Source organism: Tamandua tetradactyla, chromosome 24 (assembly GCF_023851605.1).
Source record: "Tamandua tetradactyla isolate mTamTet1 chromosome 24, mTamTet1.pri, whole genome shotgun sequence".
NCBI lineage: Eukaryota > Metazoa > Chordata > Mammalia > Pilosa > Myrmecophagidae > Tamandua > Tamandua tetradactyla.
Window position 1 is genome coordinate 23843611 of NC_135350.1, and position 26990 is coordinate 23870600.

At 35.9% G+C, this 26990-nt stretch overlaps 1 protein-coding gene across 4 annotated transcripts in view; it reads left to right on the forward strand.

Annotated features, from left to right (window-relative positions):
- Positions 1 to 26990, forward strand: part of EMCN (endomucin) — a 135236-nt gene that overhangs the window by 94206 nt on the left and 14040 nt on the right. For 2 of the 4 annotated variants that reach the window (XM_077142692.1, XM_077142693.1), the window contains exons 5-10: positions 5459 to 5497; positions 17734 to 17817; positions 18051 to 18104; positions 19554 to 19649; positions 24242 to 24266; positions 25402 to 25463. In XM_077142692.1, the coding sequence (XP_076998807.1) occupies positions 5459 to 5497; positions 17734 to 17817; positions 18051 to 18104; positions 19554 to 19649; positions 24242 to 24266; positions 25402 to 25463 (360 nt within the window). The remainder of the gene's footprint in view (positions 1 to 5458; positions 5498 to 17733; positions 17818 to 18050; positions 18105 to 19553; positions 19650 to 24241; positions 24267 to 25401; positions 25464 to 26990) is intronic. The other 2 variants (XM_077142694.1, XM_077142695.1) reach the window with 1 other exon arrangement.

Sequence of the window (26990 nt, forward strand, 5' to 3'; positions counted from 1 at the left end):
TTGAAAAAGAAAATCTGGCTTTTTTTTAAGGAGAGATGCATAGTTACAAGCAACCAGTAGATTGTCAAGTAGGCATTTATGGCAGATATGTGTAATAAATAGGAAATCATATTCTTGCATAATTTTGTTTTCACATAATTTAATGCAGAATTTATTTTTATGCATAGAGCATAGACAATTGTACAATAGCTAAGGAGACATTTTAGATCTATTACCTACTGATCATGAAAATGGCCTACACCCAAGCTTTTGATCTTTAAGGCACAACACACTCCTTAAAATAAAAATTGGACACTCCAATCATGCTAAATGGAAGTCCACTTGTTTCTGAACAATGATTCTGAAGTCACATTGTGTAACCCTCTGTTGCTGTGTGGCCCTTGGTAAATGACTTACCTTCTCCTCATTTGTAAAATAGTCATAATAGGATTATATTTCTTCATAGGGTTCTTGTGATGATTAAAAGGAGACAATCCATGTGAAGCTTGAAATGGGACTTGGCAAGTGAAAACTTAATCAAATTTACCTGTTACCTTAAAATAATAATCCTTTAAAAATCAGGCAGTGTGGGCATTTATGAACCAGCTTCACAAATTAAGTAATGAGCTGAGAAAGATGAAATGACTTTATGAATTTAAATAAAAAAGATGAAACACAAACCCAGTTTTTCTTATCCTATGGTCCACAAACTCTTCATTGTACTATACTTGGTCTTACTGAATTATGCTACAAAAATTATCTATGAAATAGGAACACTTAATAGGTTGTATCACAGGCTTGCACATAGGAGTTTAACAAATGTAAGATGACAAAAATAACTGGCTGATTAACTGAATAGTCTAAGCAGGATGGTCCTTTTAATATTTTCTTGGGAATTATTATTACACCATTTGTCTATGCCACTTATTGGGGAAACTAATCATAATTTTTCTTGTCTGACATTTAATTAGCTTATATCATTCCATGTGGGTAGAAACCAGAAGAATCCTTACACTAATAAAGTCAAAGTCACAAGTCACGCTTTAACCACACCAGAAATAATCTCATATGCAATACACAGTCAATGCCATTTATGGGAGAATGATAAGGAATACTTGAAATTATCCTAATAATTTTTTCTACGAACAAATCAGTAGAGAATTACATATGGAAATGGCTGTATATATTCTTTCTCCTGGATCCGTAAAGAGTACCTTCTTCATGTTATATATAACTATAGTTCATTAGCTGGGAACACAACTCTGGCCAATATCATTTGTAACTTAAAGATATATAGCAAAGTTATTTGTGGTAGTTCTGTTTAAGCTCTCTGTTTTAAAAGCTAAATGTTTGAGTCATGTTTAGCTTTGGAGTAATATGATCAGCAAGTTCGTTTGAATTTCATAAAACTCCAGTTTCGTATTAGAGAATCAAACTCAGCAAACTGATTTTTAAGTTGCCAACCATCTTGATTAAAGTCTTGGTCTTTTCTAAAGAGCTGGGTTTGAGAGTAGGTTAGCAGAAGCTCAATACAGTTATGTATTATTTGACTTTCCTCAGTTCCTCTATACCTCAGACCTTGGTCTTTTCTGGAAACATGGGCCCTATGTATGATACATAAAACCATGAATAAATGCAAATGTCTACACTTTGCATTAATTTCCCATAATTTTAGCAGTGTTCTACAGCATTCATCTCTGTGAAGTTTTTTTTTGGGGGGGGGACTCACAAAATTTTTAATTATTGGAAAAGTTTATGACACCTGCTCTAACTGCTATATAAAGGACAAATATCGAATATATGCAGAAAAGAAAACAGTAATAAAACCCAGGCTTGGCTCCTGTTAAAGAGGGTTCCATAAAGCATAATCTGAGAAATGTTTGCAGTCATGTTCTTTTACATGCTCCCTGTTCTAGTCTGCTAGCTGCCAGAATGCAATATACTAGAAACAGAATGGCTTTTAAAAAGGGAAATTTAATAAGTTGCAAGTTTACAGTTCTAAGACTGTGAAATTGTCCAAATTAAAGCAAGTCTATAGAAATGTCCAAATTAAGGCACCAACAAGAGGTTGCTTTCACTTAAGAAAGGCTGATGAATTCAGGGTTTCCTTCTCAACTGGAAAGGCACGTGGCGAACATGGTAACATCTTCTGACTTCCTCCTTTTTCTAGATGTTAGTTCTTACTCCATATCCTGAGACATATGTATATGTATTTTTTTTTTTATCTACTTAATGCGTAAAAGTAACCTCCAGGATATCCTCTCAACTCTGGAATCTCACAGCCATTGACACTTTTCTGTGAAGTTTTTATAGCCACAGAAAGTGTCCAATTTGAAAGTGGTATGCCTTTTGAAAACACTTTACTATTCTCAAAATAATAACAGCTCTCTGATTTCAAAATAAGAAAGGTATATATTAATGTCTTGATTAAGGCCTGCTGAAATTTTCCACAAAATAACAATTATTCATTCATATGTAAAAGTCTGGACCTTAGACATTTGACATAAGGAATTTTGAATTGTTATAGATTATGGTTTAGAAGATTTAGCTAGGTTTAAGGCATGGTTATTTTTATGTTTTATGCCTTGAAAAATTACTATACATTTTTGAAGGCTGAAAAAATAAACATTTAAAATAAAGAATAGTCAGAAGGGTTGTCTAATATGATCTTAAAATTTTTTCATTCTCATGTCGAGTCTGTTAGCAAGAAACGTTATGATTTAATACTTATTAACAAAAGAAGAAAAGGATTTTGATTTTCTTTGTATTCTAATTCTTTAGAAGCTGATAAATATTTTAATTGCATCTTCTTAATGCAACACTATGCAGGGCTTAAAAATATTTTAACTAGTTAAGAATAAGGATTAATTATATATGCTTTCCTTTTGGATCTGCTTAGTCAAAGGAAAAGCTGCCTATTTTAGTGAAAGAGGATGGATTTAGAACCTATGGACTCATATTATAATCTTGGCTCCCCACTTGAGAAAGCAATTTTACTTCTCTGAGCTAATATTTGCAAATCTGAAATATGAGAAAAAGAATAGCTCCATTGTAGACATTAGCAAATGATAAATAGTACTGATGGTTGGAGCTGCTTAAAAATGGTAACTATTATTATCCAACCAACAATTTTATAATGAAGTATTTTGTTTCCCTTCAAAATTGAATTCAGGTAGGTAGAATTCATCTTTTTTTTTTTTTTATCCTCATTCATTCACTCCACACATTTTTACTGGGGACCTATCTGCCACAGCTCTGAGTATGACGAGGAATCTCTGTCCATATGGAGTTACATTCTAGCAGATAATAAACAAACTTATAAGAGAGAAAGAAAAGATCACTAGAGTAATAAAAGTGCTGTTGAGCAAATGAAGCAGGGCCATGGGCTAGTGTGAAGCATCATGGGGAGACAAGTTAAGGTCAGGTGGTTGGGGAAGTCTTCCTCGAGTCATGGAAGGTTAGGTAGGAAAAAGCCAGTGCAGCCTCCAGGGAAGAGCACTGAGGCTTGGAGAGCAACAAGCAGAGAAGCAGGAGGCAGCAGGAGCCCATCTGATGTGGAGGAGAAGGGGAGACAGGAAGCTGAATGGTGAGAGCTTAATTAAGGAGCAATGCAGGAGCCAAGTGCTATGCAGACTCTCCAACCATAGTAAGGAGTGGAATAGGGAAACAATGCAACAGTTGAGTTTAAATATTAAAAGGATGTTCTTACTGAAGCATGCGACAACATGGTTGAAACTGGAGGACGTTATGTTGCGTGAAATAAGTCAGACACAAAAGGACTTAAATTGTACGGTCTCACTAATATGAACTATCACAATATACAAACTCATCGAGGTAAAACCTAGAATATGGGTTACCAGGAACTAGAATGAGGTTAGCAGATGGGGCGCAGTTGTTTAATATGTGCAGAATGTTCAACCAGGTTGAACTTACAAGTTTGGGAAAGGATAGAGGTGACAGTAGCATATTATTGCAAGTACAGTGCTGAATTTTGAGTGAAGGTGGTTGAAAGGGGTATTTGAGAGTCATGTATGTCACCAGAAGGAAAGCTAGAGTTGAAAAAAAAGTATACCACAGTGAATCTTCTGGTGGACAATGACTGTGATTAACAGTACAAATGTAAACAAAATCTCTTATGAACTAGAACAAATAAATGACTATTACAAAGAGTTAATAATATAGGGGTATTTGGGAGCAAATGTACCTATTGCAAGCTATGGGCTATAATTAACAGTAATATCTTACTTTTTATTTTATCATTATTATTATTACTATTTTTGGAATAATGAAAATTTTCTAAAATTTGGATGTGGTGATGAATGCACTGTGACAATACTGTGAGGCATTGATGGTGTACTTTGGATAGATTGTATGGTGTGTGAATAGATCTCAATAAAATTTTATTAAAAAAATAACCTTAAAGAAGCCTAAAAAAAAAAAAAAAGGAACTCCTAGGTGCTACTGCAGATTCTTAGGGGAGAAATATGAGTGTGGGGCGGACTGTAGCCCATCAGGTGCTGAGACGTGTTTGGATCTGGAATACATTTCGGAGGTAGAACTTGTAGGGGTGAGAGAAAGCAGAGAATCAAGAAAGGCCGTGTACTTTTTTAGGCCTGTGCAACTAGCGGACAATGGTACCATTAATTGATCCAAGAAGTCTGGGAAGAAGTAGATTTAGGAAGCCAGTAAAGAGTTCTGCTTCGAACATGTTAAATTTGAGATGCCTCATAGAAAACCAAGTGGGAAGACAAAGGAGGCATAGATATTTTAAAAATATCAATACGGGACTACTTTCTTAAAATTATTTGCTCAGTTTTTCACATGGCAATTTTGTTTTCATGATCATATATGCAGTCGTTAAAATGATCTTTGGTTACAATTGTTTCAAGTTGTTTCTCTTGCAGAAAGTTCTTGAGGCCGTTTACCTTAAAGGAATGTCTTAAGGCAAAAGTATCTGTCTGATACTTCTGTAGATTCCCCAGTTTGGGAGATGCATCATATCTTAGTAGGAATATGGCATGTGGCAGCCCTTTTACAGGACTAAGGACCTATCCCAGAGCCTGTTGTCCTCTTTATTACCTTGAGGTACTCAAAATGTGAGGTTGTACTCAATGCTCTAAAGCAGGAGTTGGCAAACTACAGCCAAGGCCAGCCCACTGCCTGCTTTTTAAAATAAAATGTGTTGAAACACAGCCAATCCCACTTGTTTAGATATTATCTATAAGTACTTTCACACTACGATGTAGTGTGACCCCAAAGTCTACAATATTTTTCTCTTTGTTCCTTTCTGAAAATGTTTGCCAATCCTCTCTCCGAAGTTTCTTCCAATCATGAAGTCTCATGATTTCATAACCTGAAGAAAAATGAACTGGAAGTGAGCTAAGATCTGTATCCATATGCCACCTGAATTAATTGTGAGAACAGATCTGATATTCAACATTAAATGTTAATGATTTCTTTTTTTTCCTTTCCTCTATAGGTGTGAATCAGAGTTCAATGAAAACAACAGAAAGGCCAGGTAAATTAATTTTATGTTTTCTGGGTATATTCACAGGTAAAATTATAAAATGAGACAAAGTAAACTCGTCACTTTCAGGGCAGGGTACAACAATACAGGGGGAAATAAACCATTATGTGACAACAAAAATGTTTGGGAGACTTTGGATTAAAAAAAAAATTGCAGACCAAGAGAACAGGCAAAGACCCGCCTACCTGGGGACTCTGCGTCTGAGGTGAACGTACCAGGCCCTGGTGAACGTAGACAGACTTGGAACTGTTTTGTGTACAGACACCTGCTGCTCCGGCCCTATTTCTGTTGTGAGAGTGCCCTCTCCCCAGAGGTATAGCATGTTTATGAGCTGTTTTCTCTGTGCTTTCTAACAAAGCTAGTCTCGGCATCCATGAAGATGATACCATAAACCACAATTAACAGCCTAAAATGCTATCACTTCCAGAGGAGGTCATGTTTTAACATCCCATCATGCTAAACTGAATGGATTTTAGTAAATGGAGCCACAAGAATTGAAAAAGAACATTGGGCAGGGGAAAAAATGGTAACACTGAATCTTCCCATTATTTTGAAGTTATAAATACTGGATGATTTTATTCTTCCTACATCCTACCTGCCCCTTATATATAATGACAAATCTCACAAATTCTCAATTATGGTCACCTATATAAAATAAGAAACTAAAGGGAAACAAACCTCGAAGATCACGGGAAATAAATCTAGAGGATCATGTAAGAAGACAAAAATGAAAACAAATGATAAAATTATGACTGACTCTAATATCATTTTCACAGCCAATGATCTAAGTAATCATCTTATTGCCTTCTACCTCTGGGTTCAAAGAATTCAAAACTGAAGGTGTTATGCTTTTACATTTTAATTATGTTTTTCTATTACATAGTGTGTCTTCATTAATAGAAACACTATTTTTATATTGTTAATTCTTCTCTTTATGTCACCACACTACCTTATTCTTTTATTTATGTTTCCATCTGCATCGTCTATAAATGAGCAAGCGCTCAGAAAACAAACTAAAATAGGGCACCCAAGGAGAGACGGCAGAATTGCATTGGTTGAGAGAAACCCTTTCCTCTGCTTTTTGAGTTGGTTATCAAAGAGAAATTAAAGATGGAAAAGTTTTGACCAGCTGTCAACACTGTCAGCTCCTTGTAACGCTTTTGTTTAAAAGAGTCATATTTACAAAATGCCAGCTATAAAAATAATTGATTTTTAGATGGAATGTAAATCTCATTTACACTCTTTTAATTTTAAGTTAAGTAAACAAGCTCCCCTAAAATAGATAACAGGCAAATCATTTTTGTTTTAATCATGACTAGAAAGAAATGAGACATTCTAGAAATCAAAACAAAAGTCAATTTCATTTCTCTACAGTAAAATCTCAGAAATATGCCACGACTAAATATAAATCCAAATTCACTCCAAAAAAAGAAAAATTAACAAATTTATTATCAGGGCATTTCCTATACCTCTGCTGACAATTCTAATCTTTTTTTGTTTAAAATCTTCTTTGGTCTTCTCCATTTATCATCAAAGATATCCGAATACCAAATGTGTGAAAGATGCATCCCATGATCACGGACAAGCATCTTAAGATAATTAGCATTCCTCTTTTAAGAAAAAGTTGAAATCCAGTTCTAGCCCACAGATTTACTAGTACTGCTTCCTTCCATAAAAGAGCTAATATGTATTAGGTCTTTGACAATATCATATATAGTTCTCACATTGATATTTTCTTTAATATTATGCATGTAACTTTCATTTTCTTGAAAAATTATATTTTTATTTCCCACTTTAAAACTAAAAATTGATTATCTGGCATAAAGCCTTTCTTTTTGGGAGGTTACCAAAGAGTAAGGTAATTATATAAACTGCAAATGATAAGCAATCATACATAGCTATGATGTTTAACATTGTTAAATACAGGTAAAAGACAGATAGCTATAGTTACATAGAAATGATCAATTTCTATGTGCATCTATTCCATTCAATAGAGCAAATGTCAGTATATAGTGGATAATTTAGTTTAATGACACTTAATATGAGAAATTCACGCTCAATCAAACTTCACGTGCCCACTGTAACATATCTGCGAGGCCTCAGATTTAGTATGAATCCTTCCTAAATATACGGAATGGTTTATCAACCAATTATCACTAACCAGGGCATTCAATAAATATTTTTTTCTGACCTATTATGTGTAGTGCTAGATAATAGCCATGAGTGATGAATGGAACATCAATCAAAGGGTACCAAGGGAGATTAGACAACGTCATAAATAGCTATAGTAACTCTAGCAGTTATGCAGGTAGAAAGTAGAGATTTCTCTACTTGCCAGAGGAGGGAGAGATTTTTGTTCTTTCCTTTTGCTGTGCTGGTGGTATAGAATGAGGAGGGAGAAAGAAGTGGCTTTCTAGCTGCCACCTTATCCTGCCTGCTCATTTTTCTAGCTCTGTGTCCAGAGCTGAAGAGGAGATGGAAACACCCACTAAAATGTAATGAAGAGCTATTTATTCCGAGAGGATATATGGAGACATTATGTGGTTATTAGGACAATTTTAAAGATCATGGAAATCATTTACTTTAGCCTTATCATTTTCCCAAAGACAGGCAGGACTAATAACTTGTCCTGAAAAGGAGACTTCTGATTGTTTTGATGAGACATCAGCCCTGAGGAAAAATTGAGGAAAAAAGTGCCTCCGTGTATTGGGAAAGGAATAAACTACTTGCCCTTAATATTTTGGAAAATACATTATTCCCATAATAATCAGCACAGCTTGTGAAAGAACTCATTGTACTCATCTTCTTTGTTTTCCTTAACTGTGTTTCAGACCCTCAGTTGCATTGTAGACATAAAATTTGGTGGAAAAGCAGAAGCCAGAGCAGACATTACAGGTCCCACTGGCCTTTGGAAAGGAGGATGCCTTGCCCTGTCTGAGCTTATTCTTCATGCTCGAGGCTCTATGAAACACCCAGGGACTGGGTACTGGTCTTCAGGAATTCATAAAAGTGAAGCATGAATCATTCTGTCTGAGGGAGTTGCTTATCCAGAGTTGTTTAACTTTGGATGCCAGAACTTCAACACTTGTTGTTCTGTGAGGATCTGCTTAAGCTAGAAATATACCTAAAGCAAAGCAATAGAGAATTTTTTTAACTTGAGATTTTAGGATGTCTAAACCATTAGGTGAAAATAAAGGAACTCACCTATGAAATAAGGAACATATAAATGTACGTGTGGTGGAGTTCTGGCATAAACTTCCAGTTCTTTCCTTAGTAGAAAATAGTTAAAATTCTGGATATGGCTGAAAGGTTTCTACTCCAGTTCAGGGGTCTGCTGAGTCTCTAAGAAGTACTCTGAACATTTTTGTGCCACTCTAGCCTACACTGATATGTCATAAAATTCGGTTTAACTGCCGAACTGCCCAGTGTTTGCAGTAGAAACTGACACATTTTGAATGGTATTGTTAAGGCAGTGTGTGCCTTCAGTGACCTCTGCCATATGCTCTCTTTAACATGGTTGGGTTAACTCTCCCTGTCTTTTTTAATCATCTGCATGATCTGCTTTGGCCTGTTGAAGGGAAGATGTGTTCAGTTTTTCTTTTCTTAAAGGAAAAATACCTTCATTAGGACCTAAATTGAAAATAGATTACATTTCATGTAACAAAAATAAGAGGTGCATTCCTATAAATCATTCCTACTGAAATGTAGCAGTTTAGGCAGCAAAGAGTCATGGTTAACAGACTTTTGAGAATGTATTCAAATCCTGGCTCTGCCACCTAAATTACGGTGTGATCTTGGGCAAATTGCTTAATTTCTCTGGGCTTCATTTCCATCTTTGCAAAATGCAAATATTTACAATACCATAATTGAGTGAGTTAACATTGTAAAGCAGTTAAAACAATGCCTGGCAATTAATGACCTATGTGGGCTTGAAAATCAAATCCTTTTCAATATTGCCATGTCCATATTTTGAATTGTTTGCATTCACATTCTCAGTTGGCATACAACAAAGGGACACTTACATATCGTTTGAGTTTGCTAGTGCTGCTGGAAAGCATTATACCATAAATGTATTGATTTTTATAAAGAGAATTTATTAAGTTACAAGTTTACAGTTCTAAGACCATAAAAATGTATAAACTAAGGCATCCAGAGAAAAATATCTTGACTCAAGAAAAGCTGATGTCTGTCACATGGAAGGCACATGGCTGGTGTCTGCAGGTTCTTGTTTCTGGTTCTATTGCTTCCAGATTCTGATTCCGGCAGTTTCCTCTGTAAGCACCTGAGGGTCTTCACTTAGCTCCTGCAGTGCACAACTCTGGGTTCTGGCTTGCTTAGCGTCTCATGGGAAGGTACATGGCAACATCTGCTGGGCTTTGTATTTCTACATATCGATGACTAGGCATCTGTGGGCACTCTAAGCATCTCCAAATGTCTGTATCTCTGTCAGCTCTGAAGCAACTGTCCTTTCTTCAAAATGTTTTCCCTTTTAAAGGACTCCAGTAACCTAATCAAGGCCCACTTTGAATAGGTGGAGTCACATCTCCATCTAATCAAAATGTCACACCCATAATTTAGTGGGCCAATCTCCATGGAAGCAATCTAATCAAAGGTTTCCACCTTAAACAATAAGTTTGGCTCCACGAGATTGGATCAGGGTCGAAAGAACATGGCTTTTCTGGGGCACATAAAAGTTTCAAATTCACATACATATTGAAAAGTTTCATAATATTTTAAGGTCACATTATCCAATTTATGAGTTTGAGGAGAGATGATGTACTTACGTTCATGTGGTAAGATATTCTAAAATATTTAGAACAAATTTTATTGGATTCATTTATATTAGTGCCATAACCAAGCAAGATGAACTCAGTTCACTTAAAAACTGTTGGTTACATGACATGATGGAAAGGAAATGGAATTCTGACTCATAGTTGGCTTACATCTTATCTCTTCCCCTTACTGTTGGGCATGTTACCTATCTCTCTGAGTCTCAGTGTCTTCTAGTCTTTAAAAAAACAGGATTAAAATGTTTTCTCTAAGAATAAAGGAATTGGCACATGCAAAAGCATTTGCACAGTCCTTCATTCATTCTTTGTAGATTATATACAAACTTCTGGATATTAATAACAATTCAAATCACAAAAGAAGAGCGTAAAAGTAAGTAAATCTCCACTCATAGTTATTATTGGGCTAGAAGATGTTGTTACCTCTGGCTAGTCCCATTGATGGCCAAAGCAAAGTTAAGGAAATTTGACATATAACATTCTTCACATTGCTAGAAGGGTAACTATAGGTCAGAAAGGCAAAGTTCTATTGAGAGAATAAATTGAATTTCATCATGTGAAGACAAAAGACATCCTTTTTGATATTTTGCCCACTAAGTAGTGAAAGGATAACATTGTGGGTAAAAAGACAGAGTGCGTATGACAAAATTGTGAATTGAAAGGAACCCTGATGAGAATCTAAAATTTCAAGACCAGAAGAAACTACGTGTATAATATTAGCATATTCCTCTCCCCAAACATAGGAATGTACTAACTATATTCATAGATTTACTTTCTCTATCACTTATATAAAAGACCATCATCTTTTCTATTAATAAAAACCTACATTAGAACGTGCTTCTTTCCCTAACATTTAGGATATCAGAGTCAGTTCTCATGGCCAACTCCAGCAACTGGTTAGTACTTGTTATTAACTCTTAGCAGGAGCCTCATTCTCCCCTTTTTTCTTAGTTCTGGTTTCCTATTTCTATTTTATTAACCCTATGGCATATATCATTCTTTAAATCCTTAAATCTTTTATCTTAAGAGTTATAAGTAAAAATCAGTAAACCATGATATATTCTCTCTTATGACCCTGACATATTACTTTGCTTTGTTTTTCATCTTATTTCATATCTATCAACTTGGGATGTGCTTCTCATCTGCCCTAAAAGAATGTAAATGCCTAAATGCAATAGCTATATCTTGTCCTCTGCTGTATTTCCATTAACATTTAACATTAAACCCAGAATAAGTCTCTATTTGTCTTCTGTTATTGTTAAATCAATGAAAAACATCTCAATACAAATACTGTTTTAGAATATAACAGTCTCAATGGTAAGATGAAAGATGATATAATAGATTCACTTCATCTTTACTAGCAGTTAATACTCCTACCAAAAGGTTTGTTTGCCATTCAATAAAAATTCACAGACCCTAGCATTTGGGAAACATCAGTGAGCAAAATAGGTAAAAATCCTTAGCCTCAAGGATTTTAATATTTAATATCATAGCAATAAACTGTAACATAGTTTGTCTCCTCATAGCAATAAATACAATACATAAGGAAATTATATATTAAATTAGAAGGTAATAAGTGCTATTAAAAAGAAAATGTAGGTGTGATGTATGTACATGTATGTTCTTGCATGACCAGGGACTGCAGATGCACAAAATCAATTAATACCAAAAAAAACCTTGAATTCTTTTGAAAATCTCCTTGCCCACTTGCCCCAACTATCTGCATGTACATCCCCTAATCTCTTATGAAAAAAATCCCGCTCACCTCCCTTCAGAAAGAAGATGTCTTTAAGACATGGGTGCACCTTTCTCCATTCTTTGGCCAAAGAATAAAGTTCTGCTCTGCTTTACTGGGATAAAAAAAAGAAAGACAGAAAATGTACGGCAGTGCAGGAGGAGAGGGATCATGAATGTTAGGAATATAGGGAAGAGTTTGCAGTGTAGAATAAAGGTCAAAGTAGGCCTCCGTGAAAGTGTTTGAGTAAAGACAAGGTGAAAATGTGTCACACAATACCTGGGAGAAGAGCATTCCAGCAGAACTAGAACTCAGTCAAGGGTTGTAATTTGGGCCATGTCTGGTATGTTCAAGAAACAGCATCAAGTTGGAAGGGTGAAGGAGAAAGATTTGCCAGGTGGGACGCATAGGTTTTGTGAGCTATTGCAAAGACGTTGGCTTTTTTCTGAGTAAGGTAGGGAATCAGTAGGTATTTTGAGTAGAGGAGTGACATGATCTGACTAATACTTTATGAGTGGCACCCTGAGAATCCAGGAGGTACTATTCAGTAAGCAAGGATATCTTTTGCAAGCTATTGAGAAGAAAGATGATGGTAGTTTGGACTAGGACAGTAAAGGGGCATGCAGCATGAAATGTCCAAATTCTAGATATAATTTGGAGGCTGAGCTAATAGATATTCCTGATGGTCTTATGTTGGATAGACTAGAAAGAGACGAACCAAAAATAATTGGAGGATTTTGGTCTGAACAACTGGAACAAAGTGTTACCATCAACAAGGGCGGAAGGTTGCAGATACAAAGAAGTTGACATATTGAGTTCAAGATATTTATTATTTGCTGACAAGGCAGCTGGATTTATGAATCTAGAGTTTGGGAAAGAAGCCTGAGCTAGAGATATAAATTTGAGAATCATTGGCATTGATGTTGTAGTTACACCTGAAATTGGATGAAGTCACCAAGGAAACAGTGTAATTAGAGACAAGAGCCAAGGATGGACCCTGGGGCACCCCAAGATTAAAAGGTCAAAGAAGAGGAACCAGCCAAGGAGACAGAGTAGAATAAAGTCGGAGAAAAAACAATAGAATAAAGTCGGAGAAAAAACAATAGAAGCTGTAGTGGAAGCCACATGAAGAAAATATGTTAGGGATGAGGAAATGATTTATCATGTCAAATGCCAAAATGCTCTTTCTTAAAATTGGGAAATTAATTAATCAAATTATAATTAAAGAACATTTTCAATCATTTATAAATAATAGACAATAATTAATGACAATTTGATTCATTTAAGTTTGTTCCTCAGGCATCTATTAAATGCTCGTATACCAAAAAGAATAGTGAGCAATATAAGGGCAAATTAGAATACGGAGTTGTATTTTCTTTCTTACACTAGAATGTTTTATTTTCTACCACCTCCCCCACCCTTATCTCCTATTAGTATCTCTGTATCTCATATGCCATCCTCTCAATTCATTCTTTCTAATTTTCAAATTTTAATTAAATAATATGATGAGCTCAGCTTATGTCTGTGCAGTATGTGTGTTCATATGTTAATACTGGGCTAACATGAAATCTTTCTAAGAATCATCACCATATCTGTGGAACCCAATTCAGATATATAATCTGACATCTAGTCTGATGGAACAATTGAGATTGATAATGTTCTGGAAAATCTGGATACAGGATTACCATAATTATGGGTATTATGTGGTCATTTGAAGAGATATTTTCTTAGAGAGTTGCTACCAACTATACTTGTACAATTGTGGATTGTGGACTGTGTTTTTGTGCAATCCAAGCAGCAAATCTAGTAATGAGACTTTAGTAAGGCTGGAATGGGGTAGAAAATGTTTTGGGACATCGAAGTAGGCATGGGGGAGCTCTATTTTAAATCATACTGTGTATGTAGGTGGACAAGGATTTTACACAGGGTGACTCCCTGTGTGCTTGTTCACAGTGCAGAGAGATTGTATAGACAGTAGAAAGGACCCCAGAAAAGCAGTCAGTAGACAAGGCTGTTAGATATACCTCGCTCACTAAGTAGCTATGAGATCTTGACAGTCTTTTAAACCTCTCTGAGCCTCAGTTTTGTCACATATAAAACAAAGGCTTGGAAAAATCAGGGTTAGCAAATAAATGTCATGATACCACCATTCAATTCCTCTGGGCCATAGTAGCCTCTGCAAATTGAGTATGTCTCATTCTCAATTACAACTTCATAATCCTTCTGGGCACAGCATACAACTCACTACCAAATGAGTAGGGTTGACACTGAAAATGAAAATTATTCACCATTGTATCCAAAATTTAGAAAGCTTCAAGAATCATGAGACAATTGACTATGATTGTAATTCTTTGGTTTGGCAAAGTGTTATCTTCCAGAACACCAAGGGCATTGACTAGTAACCCAAATTCTAATGTCAGGTACGGGATTTGGTTCACAGTGTATCCTCCATAATTATTAATAGAACAAATAAACGAACAAATAAATAGCTAACTTCGAGAGCTTGCTTTGCGTTAAGCATTTTGCATACATTATCTTTTAATCTTTAAAATGACTTTTTGAGGTATGTAATTTTCTAGACCCCACTTTACTGATAAGTAAAGGAAAACATACAGAAGTTAGTAAATATATATATATGTAAATGTAAACACATGCACACATATAAGTGTGTATATATGCACAAATAAGTAAGCATTTATACACACACACACACACACACACAAGTAACCTGTAGATATGTGGCTCAGACTTGATTCTGTTTGAATGCATGGCCATACTCTTAACCAGAGCTGCCTCTAAACCCTGGACTTTGGGGCTGGAGTCCCAAACTTCCATTTCCCATTAGCCAAAAGAGGAAAATAATATAGTAATCAGGATTATTTGGTTCCAAAAACAGATTTTTCGCTATATGAGCCCAATGCATTTTTTTTTTATCAAAAGGTTACCGGGAAGCGCACAGAATAAAGGATAGGATTCAGCAGACCGAAAGACAGTCCCTTCAGAGATTTCTCTGAAAAAACTCAGCTTCAACCTGTCTCTATCCTTGAATTATTACACTCAAACTCCCAGGAAAGAACTTTGGTTATATAGCATCCCTTACTTAGGTCATACAGGTAGAGTAAGAAAGAGCATCTCATATCACCTCAGAAGGTAGGAGACAGGTGGTTCCCTACAGGAAGATTTAGGTTTTTTCACCCAAAGAAGGGGGAAATAAGCAACAGACAGATGTCTCTTGTGATAACCAGTGCTCTACTCTTCTGATTCCAGTTTAAAATTTCTGATGCTCCACTTCTGCTTCCAATATAAGTGATCTTTTAAGCAGATGTCAGTGGGGACTGTTTTTGACTGGATGCTCAGAGAAGCAGAGTTCAAGATGCAATTAAAGGTACAAAGATTTTATTAGGGAAAATGCCTATGAGAGAAAATGAGGAGAGCAGCTGGAGAGGCTGGAAGAGCTGCCAGACAGCAATGTAAGTCTGACATGGAGAGGAGACAGAGAAGGAGTATTGGGTAGAAGCATCTTAGTCTGCCATGCACTCAAAGGAAAGCCCAACAAAGCCATCAAGGAGTCCTCCAGCCAAAGTCTATGCTCGGAAGAGTTCATGTATACCAGGAACAGGTTTGCCTTAGTATCCCTGCCAGGCTCAGTCATTAGCACAGAGCAGAATGGGGGAGGCCTGGCATCGCACAAACTGCAATGGACTTTGGAGAGCATCTCTGAATTTGGTCAGTCCACTGCCTGTAATGAGAGATCTATTAGGCACATTCTCATGGCCACTGCAGGTGCCCTGAGGTTTTTCCATCAATGAGGACTTCTGTCTTTTAATAGTCCAAAGATTTACCAAGGAATTGATTTCCAGGGAGGGCCAAAGTTGTAGACCTGCCAGACACTATACTAAGGGGCTCAATTTAGATAAATATTATTGCAACACGTTTGTCCTGAAGGTCTTTGCCTCAAATATCCTGCTCCATATTCTCACCTGAAGTTTAAAAACTGAATTTTAGTCAGACACAACATATCCACAATTCAATAGACATTACAATCACCAAATGGCAGGGATTCGGGGGGATCATCAAATGCTGCCCACGCCTCTCAGAGCACAATTTTCTCCAGTGTCTCCAGTTCCTGACCAGAGCAAAGAAGCCTCTGAAAACACAGAAATGTCTGAAAAGTCTATTTTCTATATATTTACTCTCTTAGAATTTTTTTTAAGATGAGACAGATTGACTTCGGTTGGAAGTTTCAGCTCTGAAGGAGCTTAATCATCAACATCATACGTAATCCTTTTAGTATCAAAAGCTCTTAAAAGCAATTCAAATTTATTAATTCATTTAATTTTCGCAACACTATGATGGTAAACCTCTTTGTGCTGAGGTTTAGATGACTTGCCCATGACACTACAGCCAGTAAGTGCTAGAGTCCAATGTGAACTTATGTGTTCTGGCTTCAGAATGATCATCTCAACTATTGCTCTACACTGCTCCTGTACCTACTCTGCCCAGTACCATTTTGATAGCAATAGGGAATAAGAGAATCTCAGCAAAGCCCATGGAGAGCCAGTCTGAGCACATCAACAACCCCTCTATCTTCACCACAGAAAGAAAAACATCAGGTTTGCAATTTGTGAAGTCTGCCAATACCATAATTTCAACAATATGATCATGCAATAACAGTTGGCCATTGGACAGTCAACACATTTTTAGTGGGAAAGCTTGAAATTTTATCTGAAACAGAGTAATTATACTCAGTGCTTAGCCTGTCTGTGAGATAGTAATAAGGTAGGATGTAGAATCTTAAAAATTAACCCTTGGGAAATCACAGGTGGATTAATATCGTTGATTATTTAACCAACCATCGTCTCTAACAACACAATTGATAGAGCATTCATCCTCACTAAAGCATTTGACTCTGGAAAAAGTAAGGTTTGAACTAGTTCTCACTCTTTAATTTCATATTCCTTTTTCAGCCTGCTTAGTGCAGGCATTTTCCTTTGTTCTTAAGGGCATATATCTCACTTCCTCCCACAGATCTCTTGCATGGCAGGCACAGTACAGATTCTAAACATTATTCTTTCCCCGCAGATGTCAAAAAATGTATGAGCATGCAGTGTGTGCTGGACTGTGGGTGGCAAAGAAGGAAAGAGCCAAGGCAGCAATATCAGTTTCTTTGATACAATTATACATGGGCTCAATACTCTTAGGGGGGCTATAATCATAAGAGGTGTCTTAGTTCAGCCAAGCAGTTAGCTACATTTTAGTGCTCATGCAATGTAGCCAAGGGCTCCATTTGGGGTATGGTGGTGGTTATAGTCTCTGCACTCCAGGAACTTGCAAGCCAATGGAGACCCAAAGCCACATGGTTATGACAAAAATAGAGTGCATTATACCAAAAAAGAAAGAGAGAATGAGAGAGGAGTGTGTGCGCGTGCATGCATGTGTGTAGTTTTAATTTTTCTAAACACAAACTACATTTCATCCCAAATTCAGGGAATAAATACTACAGACTTATAAAACATTCAATTATTTGTATTTCTTTTCAACTTATTAAGATATGTGGGTTTTAATATAATTTTATTGGTGATTTTTTTGTTTTATTCCTGATTGAAGATGGCAAATATGGAATAAGCATTCCTTGAATCTGCAGAGAAGTCCAGTATGAAGAGTCAATGCCATAGTCTGACTCTGGATTTGTGCTTTTCCTACAGTTACTATACAGCCAGATGCATCACCTTATAAAACCACTACATTACCATCGATATCAGCATCAGAAAACATCTCACCGTCACAAGGTATGACTCTGTGAAAGAGTGGAAACTTGCTTTACTCGACTCTTCCTCATCAAGAAAACTCTGCCAAACTTGATTAAAAAAAAACAGAGGTTTTTCAAGATGGTATAGAATTCTTTTCACTTGAAGCATCATAACCATAAGTCACAGATGCTTACTTAAAAGGGGGAGAGGGCATGTAAGGAGTGGCACACATTGACCAACTGTGACTTATTTTTCCTTTCTTAAAATAATAGGCACTGGAAATGGAAAAAATGCAAGTGCTTCTTCAACCAACCCCTCTTATTCCAGTGAGTAGCTGATATATCTTCATTCCTGTCTATAGATATGTAGAATATTTTAACGTGTCCCCTAAGTTAATGGGTTAAATCATGGCCAAACTTTACTCAACATTACTGAACCTGAAATTGAATTATGAAACTTACCTAATTGTAATTTCCTACAAATGAGCCCAGTCTTAATGTGTATACCTTTGAATTACCTTAGTGTCAAACAATTCCCACCAAGGTCCGAAGGTGAATTGATAGGCTAGTCTCAGATAAGTCAAAATACACATTCAGAGGTCCCCATATAAATGAATTATTCACTTTTACAGACTTTATCTTAACATTGCAAATGGCCTTTCTTAAAATGTTCTATTTTAATTAATACATGTACATGTCACATAACATGAATATCTATGCTAAAGATGAATATAGAATATTTGATAATGTCCTTAGCAAGTAAGAATAAGATGAATCTGTATGATGCTGGTGTCATAAAAGATGATTTTGGTCTAGGTAAAATTATTTCAGTAAATAAGTCAGCATAGAAATTATTGACCTGCTTTTCATGATATCTTCATTTGGGGAGGCTATAATGATGGTATTTCCATGGCATTTAATTCCACAGGTCTCACTCAAGGTCTGTTATAAACCTAGCATAATGGACTTAAAACAAATACTTAATCATAACAGTAATAAAAGTAGCTTCTACCATAACTCCTATATCCCCAGTTATATCCTGATGGAGTTCTTTTGCCTGCATCACTGTCTTTTTAATATGAGAAATGACTGTCAGAAAATAAGGCAGATGACGTAAAGAGCAAAAACGGTCTTCATAATAAAGAAAATAAAAAAAGGAAAACTCTCTCTAACTTACTGCTGCAATAACTCACTGTCCCCTCCACACAGAGCCACGTGCATACACACGTGCAAACTCTCTCTTGAACCATTAATGTTCATTCTTAAAAATCACATCGACTATGATATCTGTTTATGTTCTTTTATGCCTTGTCTAGTTTAAAGATATTACTATGGAAAAATATTTGTAAGTTTTTTAGAAAGCCAGTGTTTTGCTTAGTGCAGTCTCAATATGGGCTATATGAATTTTTTCAGCAATTTTATTATAAAGTACTGAGGGACATAATCTGTGAAAATAGCTCTAGCTATAGGTCTAGAGAACATTTTATTCCTCACCGGTTCTTCAGTTCCTCACTTTCCTGGTCTCCAGGAAACCCTAAGCTTCCTTAGGGTTGGAATTTTGTTTCAGAAAGACTACAAGACTGACATCAAGTGGATACCTCAGAAATGACAACAAGAGCTGAACCCATGAATCAGATATTTACTTTTGCCTAAAATAAAATATTTTAATAAACTGTTTAAGGAAGAAAGGAGGCATGCATATTTTTTGCTCAGTTAGTGAACTATTGTGAAATTCAATAGCTGCTCTAATTGGCAATATTTCTAACGTTTTCTTAGGTATTATTCTGCCTGTGGTTATTGCTTTGATTGTGATAACACTTTCAGTATTTGTTCTGGTGGGCTTGTATCGAATGTGCCGGAAGACAGATCCAGGTAGGCAATAGTGTTTTGTTTAGTTTTGTTTTCCTAAAAGAAGAACATGTGCCCAATCTAAACTTGAATTTAAACACTTAGGGGGAGGGAGGAGTTATAGGAAGAAATAAAATGCCACATTGCTCGATCACAGAAATGAAGGAAAAATGGACAGAGAATCCATTCAGTGCTGGTGAATGTAAGTAGTGGACATTAGCTTCTGTTGATAGATTTTATCAAATATGAGCAGACTCCTTCTAAGGAAATTGCTCCAGTTTTGCAGGTGGTTGGGAATATTGTAGTAAAGAGAGCATAAAATGGCATACCTTGTCTATGCTGAAGATTTGTTCCATTTCCATGTAATAGAGAATAAAAGGAGGTCTTGTTAAAAATTTTGCTTCGAGGCCCATAATCTCAAGATAAGTCATCTATGACTTACTTTCTTTCTTGGAACTAATTGAACCAGTTCTCAGGATTGAACACGATTCTTATTTTTAGAGGGACCTTTGCTTGACAATTCTTTATTATACTATGTATAATATAGTATTACACATATTAAAACAGGATTTTAAGCTCATTCTTCCTTTCTTGAAAATGACATTGTTCTCTTCTGGATCTAAATTATTTGTGTTATTTCCCCCTTTTGCTGTTTCGTTTTCCTCCGCTTGTCCCTTAAATATGTATGGTTCCTGTAATTGTATTCTTTTTTAGGGGGGATTGCTTTTTAAAATAAATATTGTATTTTTGAAAAGATTTAGGTTTCAGAAAAGTTGCAAAGATATGCAGAGAATTATCACATACCCCTTACCTGCTTTCACTAGTAATAACATTTTATGATAGTACAGTACATTTGTCACAATTAATGAACCAACATTGATGCATTATTATTAATTAAAGTATCTACTTTATTCAATCTTTTTTCCATTCCAGGATCTTTTTACTCTATATTCCAACAATGAGAGTTCTTCAGCTCCCATGGCTCAGCTCTCCCCCTTATTGTCTCAGCTCCAATCTATCTTTCTATCCCAGATCTATGTCCTGGCACAAATCAAAATACTAACTACTTCTGCACATCTCTGTTAGGAATACCTACCAGATGCTCAGATGTTTCAAAATTGAAACTCAAATTCATTGTCTTCACCTTCAAATTTTGCCTTTTCTCTTTCTTATTTCATACAGGATCCTCATACTCTGTTGACTAAATTAATACTTCATGGCTACTCTCCATTTCCTCCCTCTCCTTCCCTGTCCACATTAAGTTATTCAAGTTTTGTCTAGTCTGCCTCTGAAACATCTTTCAATTCTGTCTCCTTCTGTTTATCTTCATTATATTGACTGTTGATGCCTCTTGCCTGGACTACTATAATACCTAAATGACTACACTGTTCTCTGTCTCCATCTGTAAACCTAACTCCCATACTATTTTTCATCCTACCACAAGATTTATCCTTTGTGACCCCATTATGACCTTTTTGATGATAGAGTCCCATACTCCTTATTAAGTCATGGAAGGTTCTGCTGACCGTTTTTCTTTCAACTTCTGCCAGTTTTCAACTTGAACTTATTCTAGTTACACTTTGTAATAATACTTGTTGTACCCTGAGCATCCAGTGTAGTGTCACACGTCTATGTCTTCATCCATGCTTTTGCTTTTCCTAGAATATTTAGACTACCTCTTTCTCCTATAATGCACATGATCTCCAACTTAACCATTAGGATCCAACTCAAACACTGATTTACCATTTTGTTTTTTGACATACCTCATCTTCAAGAAGAATGGATTGAGTGTTCTTTCACTTTCAGTTGTACAGAATTTTCTGGCATCATTCATCATACTATATTGCAGTTACTTCTTTATGTGCTGCCCTCCTACAGGTCTGGCAACCCCTCCAAGTCACACGCTATAAATTGTTCATATCATATTGTACCTAATACAAAGAAGGTCTTTCATATTTTCTTGTTGAATTTGTTCTTTGAAAATTTTCAATAAAACTAAACCCTACCCTTTAATGTTTGGATTCTACCAATTTCTCTAGCAAAACTCTACTTGAATATCATTAGCTGTTAAAAAGTAAACAGCAATTAGTTATATAAGATATATAAGCCACACTATTCCTTGTTACCTCAATGACATTGTGCCTCCAGGATACAAATGAATGCTATTCCTCAGCTCAATCCCTGACCATGTGGCATAGGGGCAGTTTGGGACATGAGCATAACAGCAGTAGGGAAAGTTATGAGGCAAAAGCAGCAGTGTTCATTTTATCTCGGTGAAAATAAGAAAACAAATAAATGCCTTTTCCTTTGGGAGTAAGTGGATAAACTTCTTAATAATACCTGAAATATGTTTTGATAAACAGTTTTCATAGGGGAAATAGCATTTTTATAAATCAGTTTAATTGATAATTTCTATACGTTTCCAAATCACCAATCCTGTCTATGGAAAATCAACCATCCTAGTTGAAGCTTGTGGGTGTCAAGTATATGGGAAAGGTAAAAAATTAGTGTCTTAAATTCATTTTTAAAAGTACCCTGTACTGAAAAGCTGGTTTGCATTGGAAAATAAATTATATGAAAAGTTGACAGTTTTCTGTTAAAGGGGAATCTGTGTATGAATTGAATTATTCAAAATATATATATATATACAATTCATATGACTATAAAAAATTATTGAAAAGACATACAGTACTTTATAACCAAGTATGGTAATGGTACAATTAGCCAGATCTACCTGATCATTTTTAATTTTGTTTTACAAACAATTTGCAGCATTGCTACCATTAAATTAGCACCACTAAACACCCACAGTTAATTGCTCTTCATGTATGTGGGTGAGATTTCATTAAGTTGAGAAAATGAGTAAGCCCACTCTGTTCTCTGGAAGACAATATGAAATCAGAAATTTTAGCATGATACTAAGCTTAACTAGATAATGTAGTCTGAGCTTTAACCCTAATAAAAAAGTCATATAAGCAGAAAGTAGTTTACTGGAATGCATCTATTTGCTAATGAACAATATTTCATTATTTTTTATAGAGAACAATTATTTTTCTCTAAGGAAAAAAATTAAAACAAATATGCAAAAAATATCGACATATTTTTAAATGGGCTACAAGCATCATGGGTAACATAAAAAACTACAATTATCTTAGGAATCATAAAAATTGCTTTTAAAACCTTGCTGATAATAGGGAAGACTAGGACAGAGTTAGTTGGTGAGCAGCTAAGGTGCCACGGATTAAATGCTAGGGATAAAAGGTTGTCATGAACTATATGTGACAGAAATAGAAGCAGCCAAAATAAAATACAAGTGGAAGTCAAGGTCAGCATAAAATGAAGATGGTCAAGGCCTAGAAAATTATATTCAAAGGGCATATAACAATGACAAGAGCTGAATTAGAGATGAAAGGAATCCAAGAGACAGGAGCTGAGTAACAATGGAATAAAACCTGAACAAAAGCATGAGCAAAACATGAGGGACCTCAAGCAATCACATGAAACACAGCTTGTCTAACTGTCCATTCATCAACTAGATGCACAGGTATATCTGGCTTAAGTAGGAAAGTTTTTAAAAAGAATAAAAAAGAATTAGAGGACTTAACACTCATGTCAATCTGGAGGAATCAAGAAAATGTAGCATTAGCATAAAGACTAATATATACGTCAGTGGGAAGAACAAAGAATCAAGAAATGGACCCACACGTATGCCAAATGATTCTGATACAAGAGGCAAAGAAATCCAATGGGAAAGGATAGTTTTATCAACAATGGTGAAAATCTTTGTGACTTTCAGTTAAACAAAGATTTCTTAGGCACAACATTAAGCACATAAACCATAAAAGAGAAAACTTGGTGACAAATGTACTTGTGGCTCTAAACAGTGTTAAGTTAAAGTAATACTTTCTGACATGTGTCCAAAAGTCTTTTGAAAGATATGTAGCCACAGATTAAAGCAAGATTTGACCACAAACATCCACTCCAGGGAGGCCGCGTTCTCATTCTAAACCCAAGTTGTTTTCTGCCAGACACTTGTGAAGCAGCCTGGATAAGCATGGAAATGATTAGATGTAGTTAGTAGCCTCAGTGACATTTTGCAGGATACTTTGTGGAGGCTGAATCAGTGAGCTTAAAAATGTAATTAGAAGCAATATCTATTTCGTAGCTTGCTTCAAACATAGTGATTAATGTCCTCCAAAAAGAGCAATGTATAAAATAAAGTAGAAAATTCGATAGGCTGGTATAAAAATATAATTTGATCCTTTTGAGGTGAATTTTTTTCAGAGATACTGAAATAAACTGAGATACTTTCTGGTGTCTCTGGGGTGTGTGATAATGGACAGTGGTTTCAGATAGTCATATGAAGTCATAAAATTGAAATTAGTCCAGAACTAAGTTCAGAAGTTGACCTAATGAGGACTGTCTCATAAATGTCAAGATGAGGGTTAACCATCCTGAAGAAATAGCCTCTGGGGGAATAAAAATTTATAAACTGACTTTAGAGACATCAGTGCAGAATTTTGACATCAAACATGTCTCTGCACAGAATCTGACAGGGGTCTCAGATGATTTGTGACCAAGCTCCTTCCAACTCTAACAACAGATTTCTCTTCTAGGCACACCAGAAAATGGAAATGACCAGTAAGTAGAGCCTCAGTCATTGTTTTATAGGAAAGTTGACTCTATTTACATAGAGGAAATTATCGCCCCTCTACTTATGCTTCTTTCATTGCTTTTTTAAATAGGAATTTATGCATAAAGTACTAAATATGGGGTTTTGCTAATTATTGTCAGAGTCCTGCCTAATCAAAAGAGATATTCTAACAATAGAAAGAGAAGACTGCTCTTAAGCATGGATAAAGTGACAAAAAGAAATCAAACAATGAAATTTAAAAGAGAAAAATGATCATATGAAAAGAATACCTAGAGTTTAAAATAGTTTTCCCAGTGATATTTTCAGCATGTTTATCCCAATTAGGGAAAAACCTCTGCCTGCACCTTGAAGCTTCTCAAGAAGATGGTTATCCTGCTTTGAAATTATTAAAATAAACAGCAGAAGTCAGCAATCGACACAGTCATTACAATCAAACAGCTACAAAAAAAGTTTCAATCTAGGAAAAGCAAATTCTGTGATGAAGTTTTCTTTGTTGACCTCAATTTACAGCCTGTCTTTACATTAAAGTGTTTGTGTGTTCATCCAGTTGCGAACTTTAGAAATAACATTCCTAGATTGCCTACTCATTTGAATTAGAAAAGGAGCCTCTTGAGATGTCCAAAGAAAGAATGAGGATTTGAAACTGTTAACAATATGAGGAGAGAGACATCAGAGCTCCAGGTTGAAACAGGCAGGTAGACAGGCCAGACACTGTAATGCGGGATCCGGGCAGTCCTTGAAAAGGAACATCCCCAGAATTCGGCATCAGTCCAAACATTTGGAAACATTTCTGTCTTTCTCTTTATAATTCAGAGCTGCAGACATGTGCAAAATGGACTTTGCAACAACTGCTACACATGACCCATATTGCTGTTTGAACTGATGATCAATCAACACTGTAGCAGAGTGATAGGAATGAACTGGGATGTATTGACTTGATTCCAGAAGCAGAAAGCACTATAGAAGTATATGTGTGTTTGTGTGTGAAAAGGTGCACATTTTGCCTTAGAAACTTTTTGTGTATGTGTCCTCTTCATTCTGTCCATATCATGCTTACTTTCTTTCACAGCCACACATTGCTAATTATTATGGTGCTAATATAATGTTTCCTCTTCCAAATAGACCTCAGTCTGATAAAGAGAGCGTGAAGCTTCTTACTGTTAAGACAATTTCTCATGAGTCTGGTAAGTTTCCATTCAGTTGATTAGATGAAAATGGTTATTTCAAAATCTAACTATACATTTGGGTTTGTTCATGTGAAACAGCTGAGAAACTTAGTTCCCTCAGAAACTATTAATTTGTTTTGCCTAGTAAATGTAAGTCTCCCATAAAGGAAAGAAGAGCCTAGAAAGACAATTTTTAATAAGATTGCTGGTTTCAGATAGCCATATGAAATTATAAAATCAAAATTAATCCAAAACTAAGTTCAGAAGTTGCCCTAATAAGGACCATCTCGTGAATGTCAGGTTGAATGTTAACCATCCTGAGGAAATGGCCACTGGGGGAACAAAAATTTATAAACTGACTTTGGCAATGTCAGTGCAGAACTTTGACACCAAAGAACGACTCTGCACAGACAGGGTCTTTTTATAGACAGGCAGTTGAGTTCTAAAGAGTGGGTGGTGACTGGAGGCATTTCTAGTCACCAGTGATAACAGACATTAAGTGTATTTGAGGTTTTATGATTGTTGTTGTTTAGTTTCAGTTTTGGTAGCCAGGATATATTTATTGGTTAAAAATATAAATCATATTTAATATCATTTCATAGAACTTTAATTAAACTCCCCCCATATTAATTAGGGTTCTCTAAAGAAACAGAATCAACAGGAAACACCCACAAATATAAAATTTATAAGAGTATCTCATGTAACTGTGGGAACACAGGTCCAAAATTTGCAGGGCAGGCTGTGAAGCTGATGATTCCGATGGAAGGTCTGGACAAACTCCACAGGAGAGGCTCACCAGCCGAAGTAGGAATGGGACCTGTCTCCTCTGAGTTCTCCTTAAAAGGCTTCCAGTGATTAGATTGAGCATCACTCATTGCAGAAGACACTCCCCTTGACTGATTACAAATGGAATCAGCTGTGGATGCAGTTGATGTGATCATGATCTACTTCTTTGAAATTAAATCATTGCAACAAATAGGCCAACACTTGCCCAACCAAGCAAATAGGTACCACCACTTGGCCAAGTTGACACGTGAAACTAACAATGACAGTCCATCCCTTGCCAACTTGGCAGCTATACATACCACCTTAAACCATACCTAATTTCTAAATAAAAAACAATAAAATGCACACTTTTTCTTTCACCTAACAATACTCAACTGTCCTGCATATAACTGGAAACACATTAAATCTTTCCAGAATAGGGTGTAAGTCTTTGGGTAATATTCATTCTTAAACTTGCTATCTTACAATTTAAATAGTATAACATGAACAAAACAGCATTACAGTCCTTGTTTCTGTAACTGATCATGTGGTCATAGTTCATATTTATCATACCTTCTTCCACTACCTATTCCATGTACCCTTTACCCTCAGCAAGCACTTCAGCTGGCCATGGTTCTTTGTCTGGTGGGGTGACCCAAACTTCATTCCTGAAGTTTCAGAACCATTGGTAGTCCTGCCGGGGTTGGGTTCTTGCAGTTTTCCATTGATTTTAATCACGGGGGATGGTAGTACTAAAAGATGCCCTAGGGGATCTCCCCT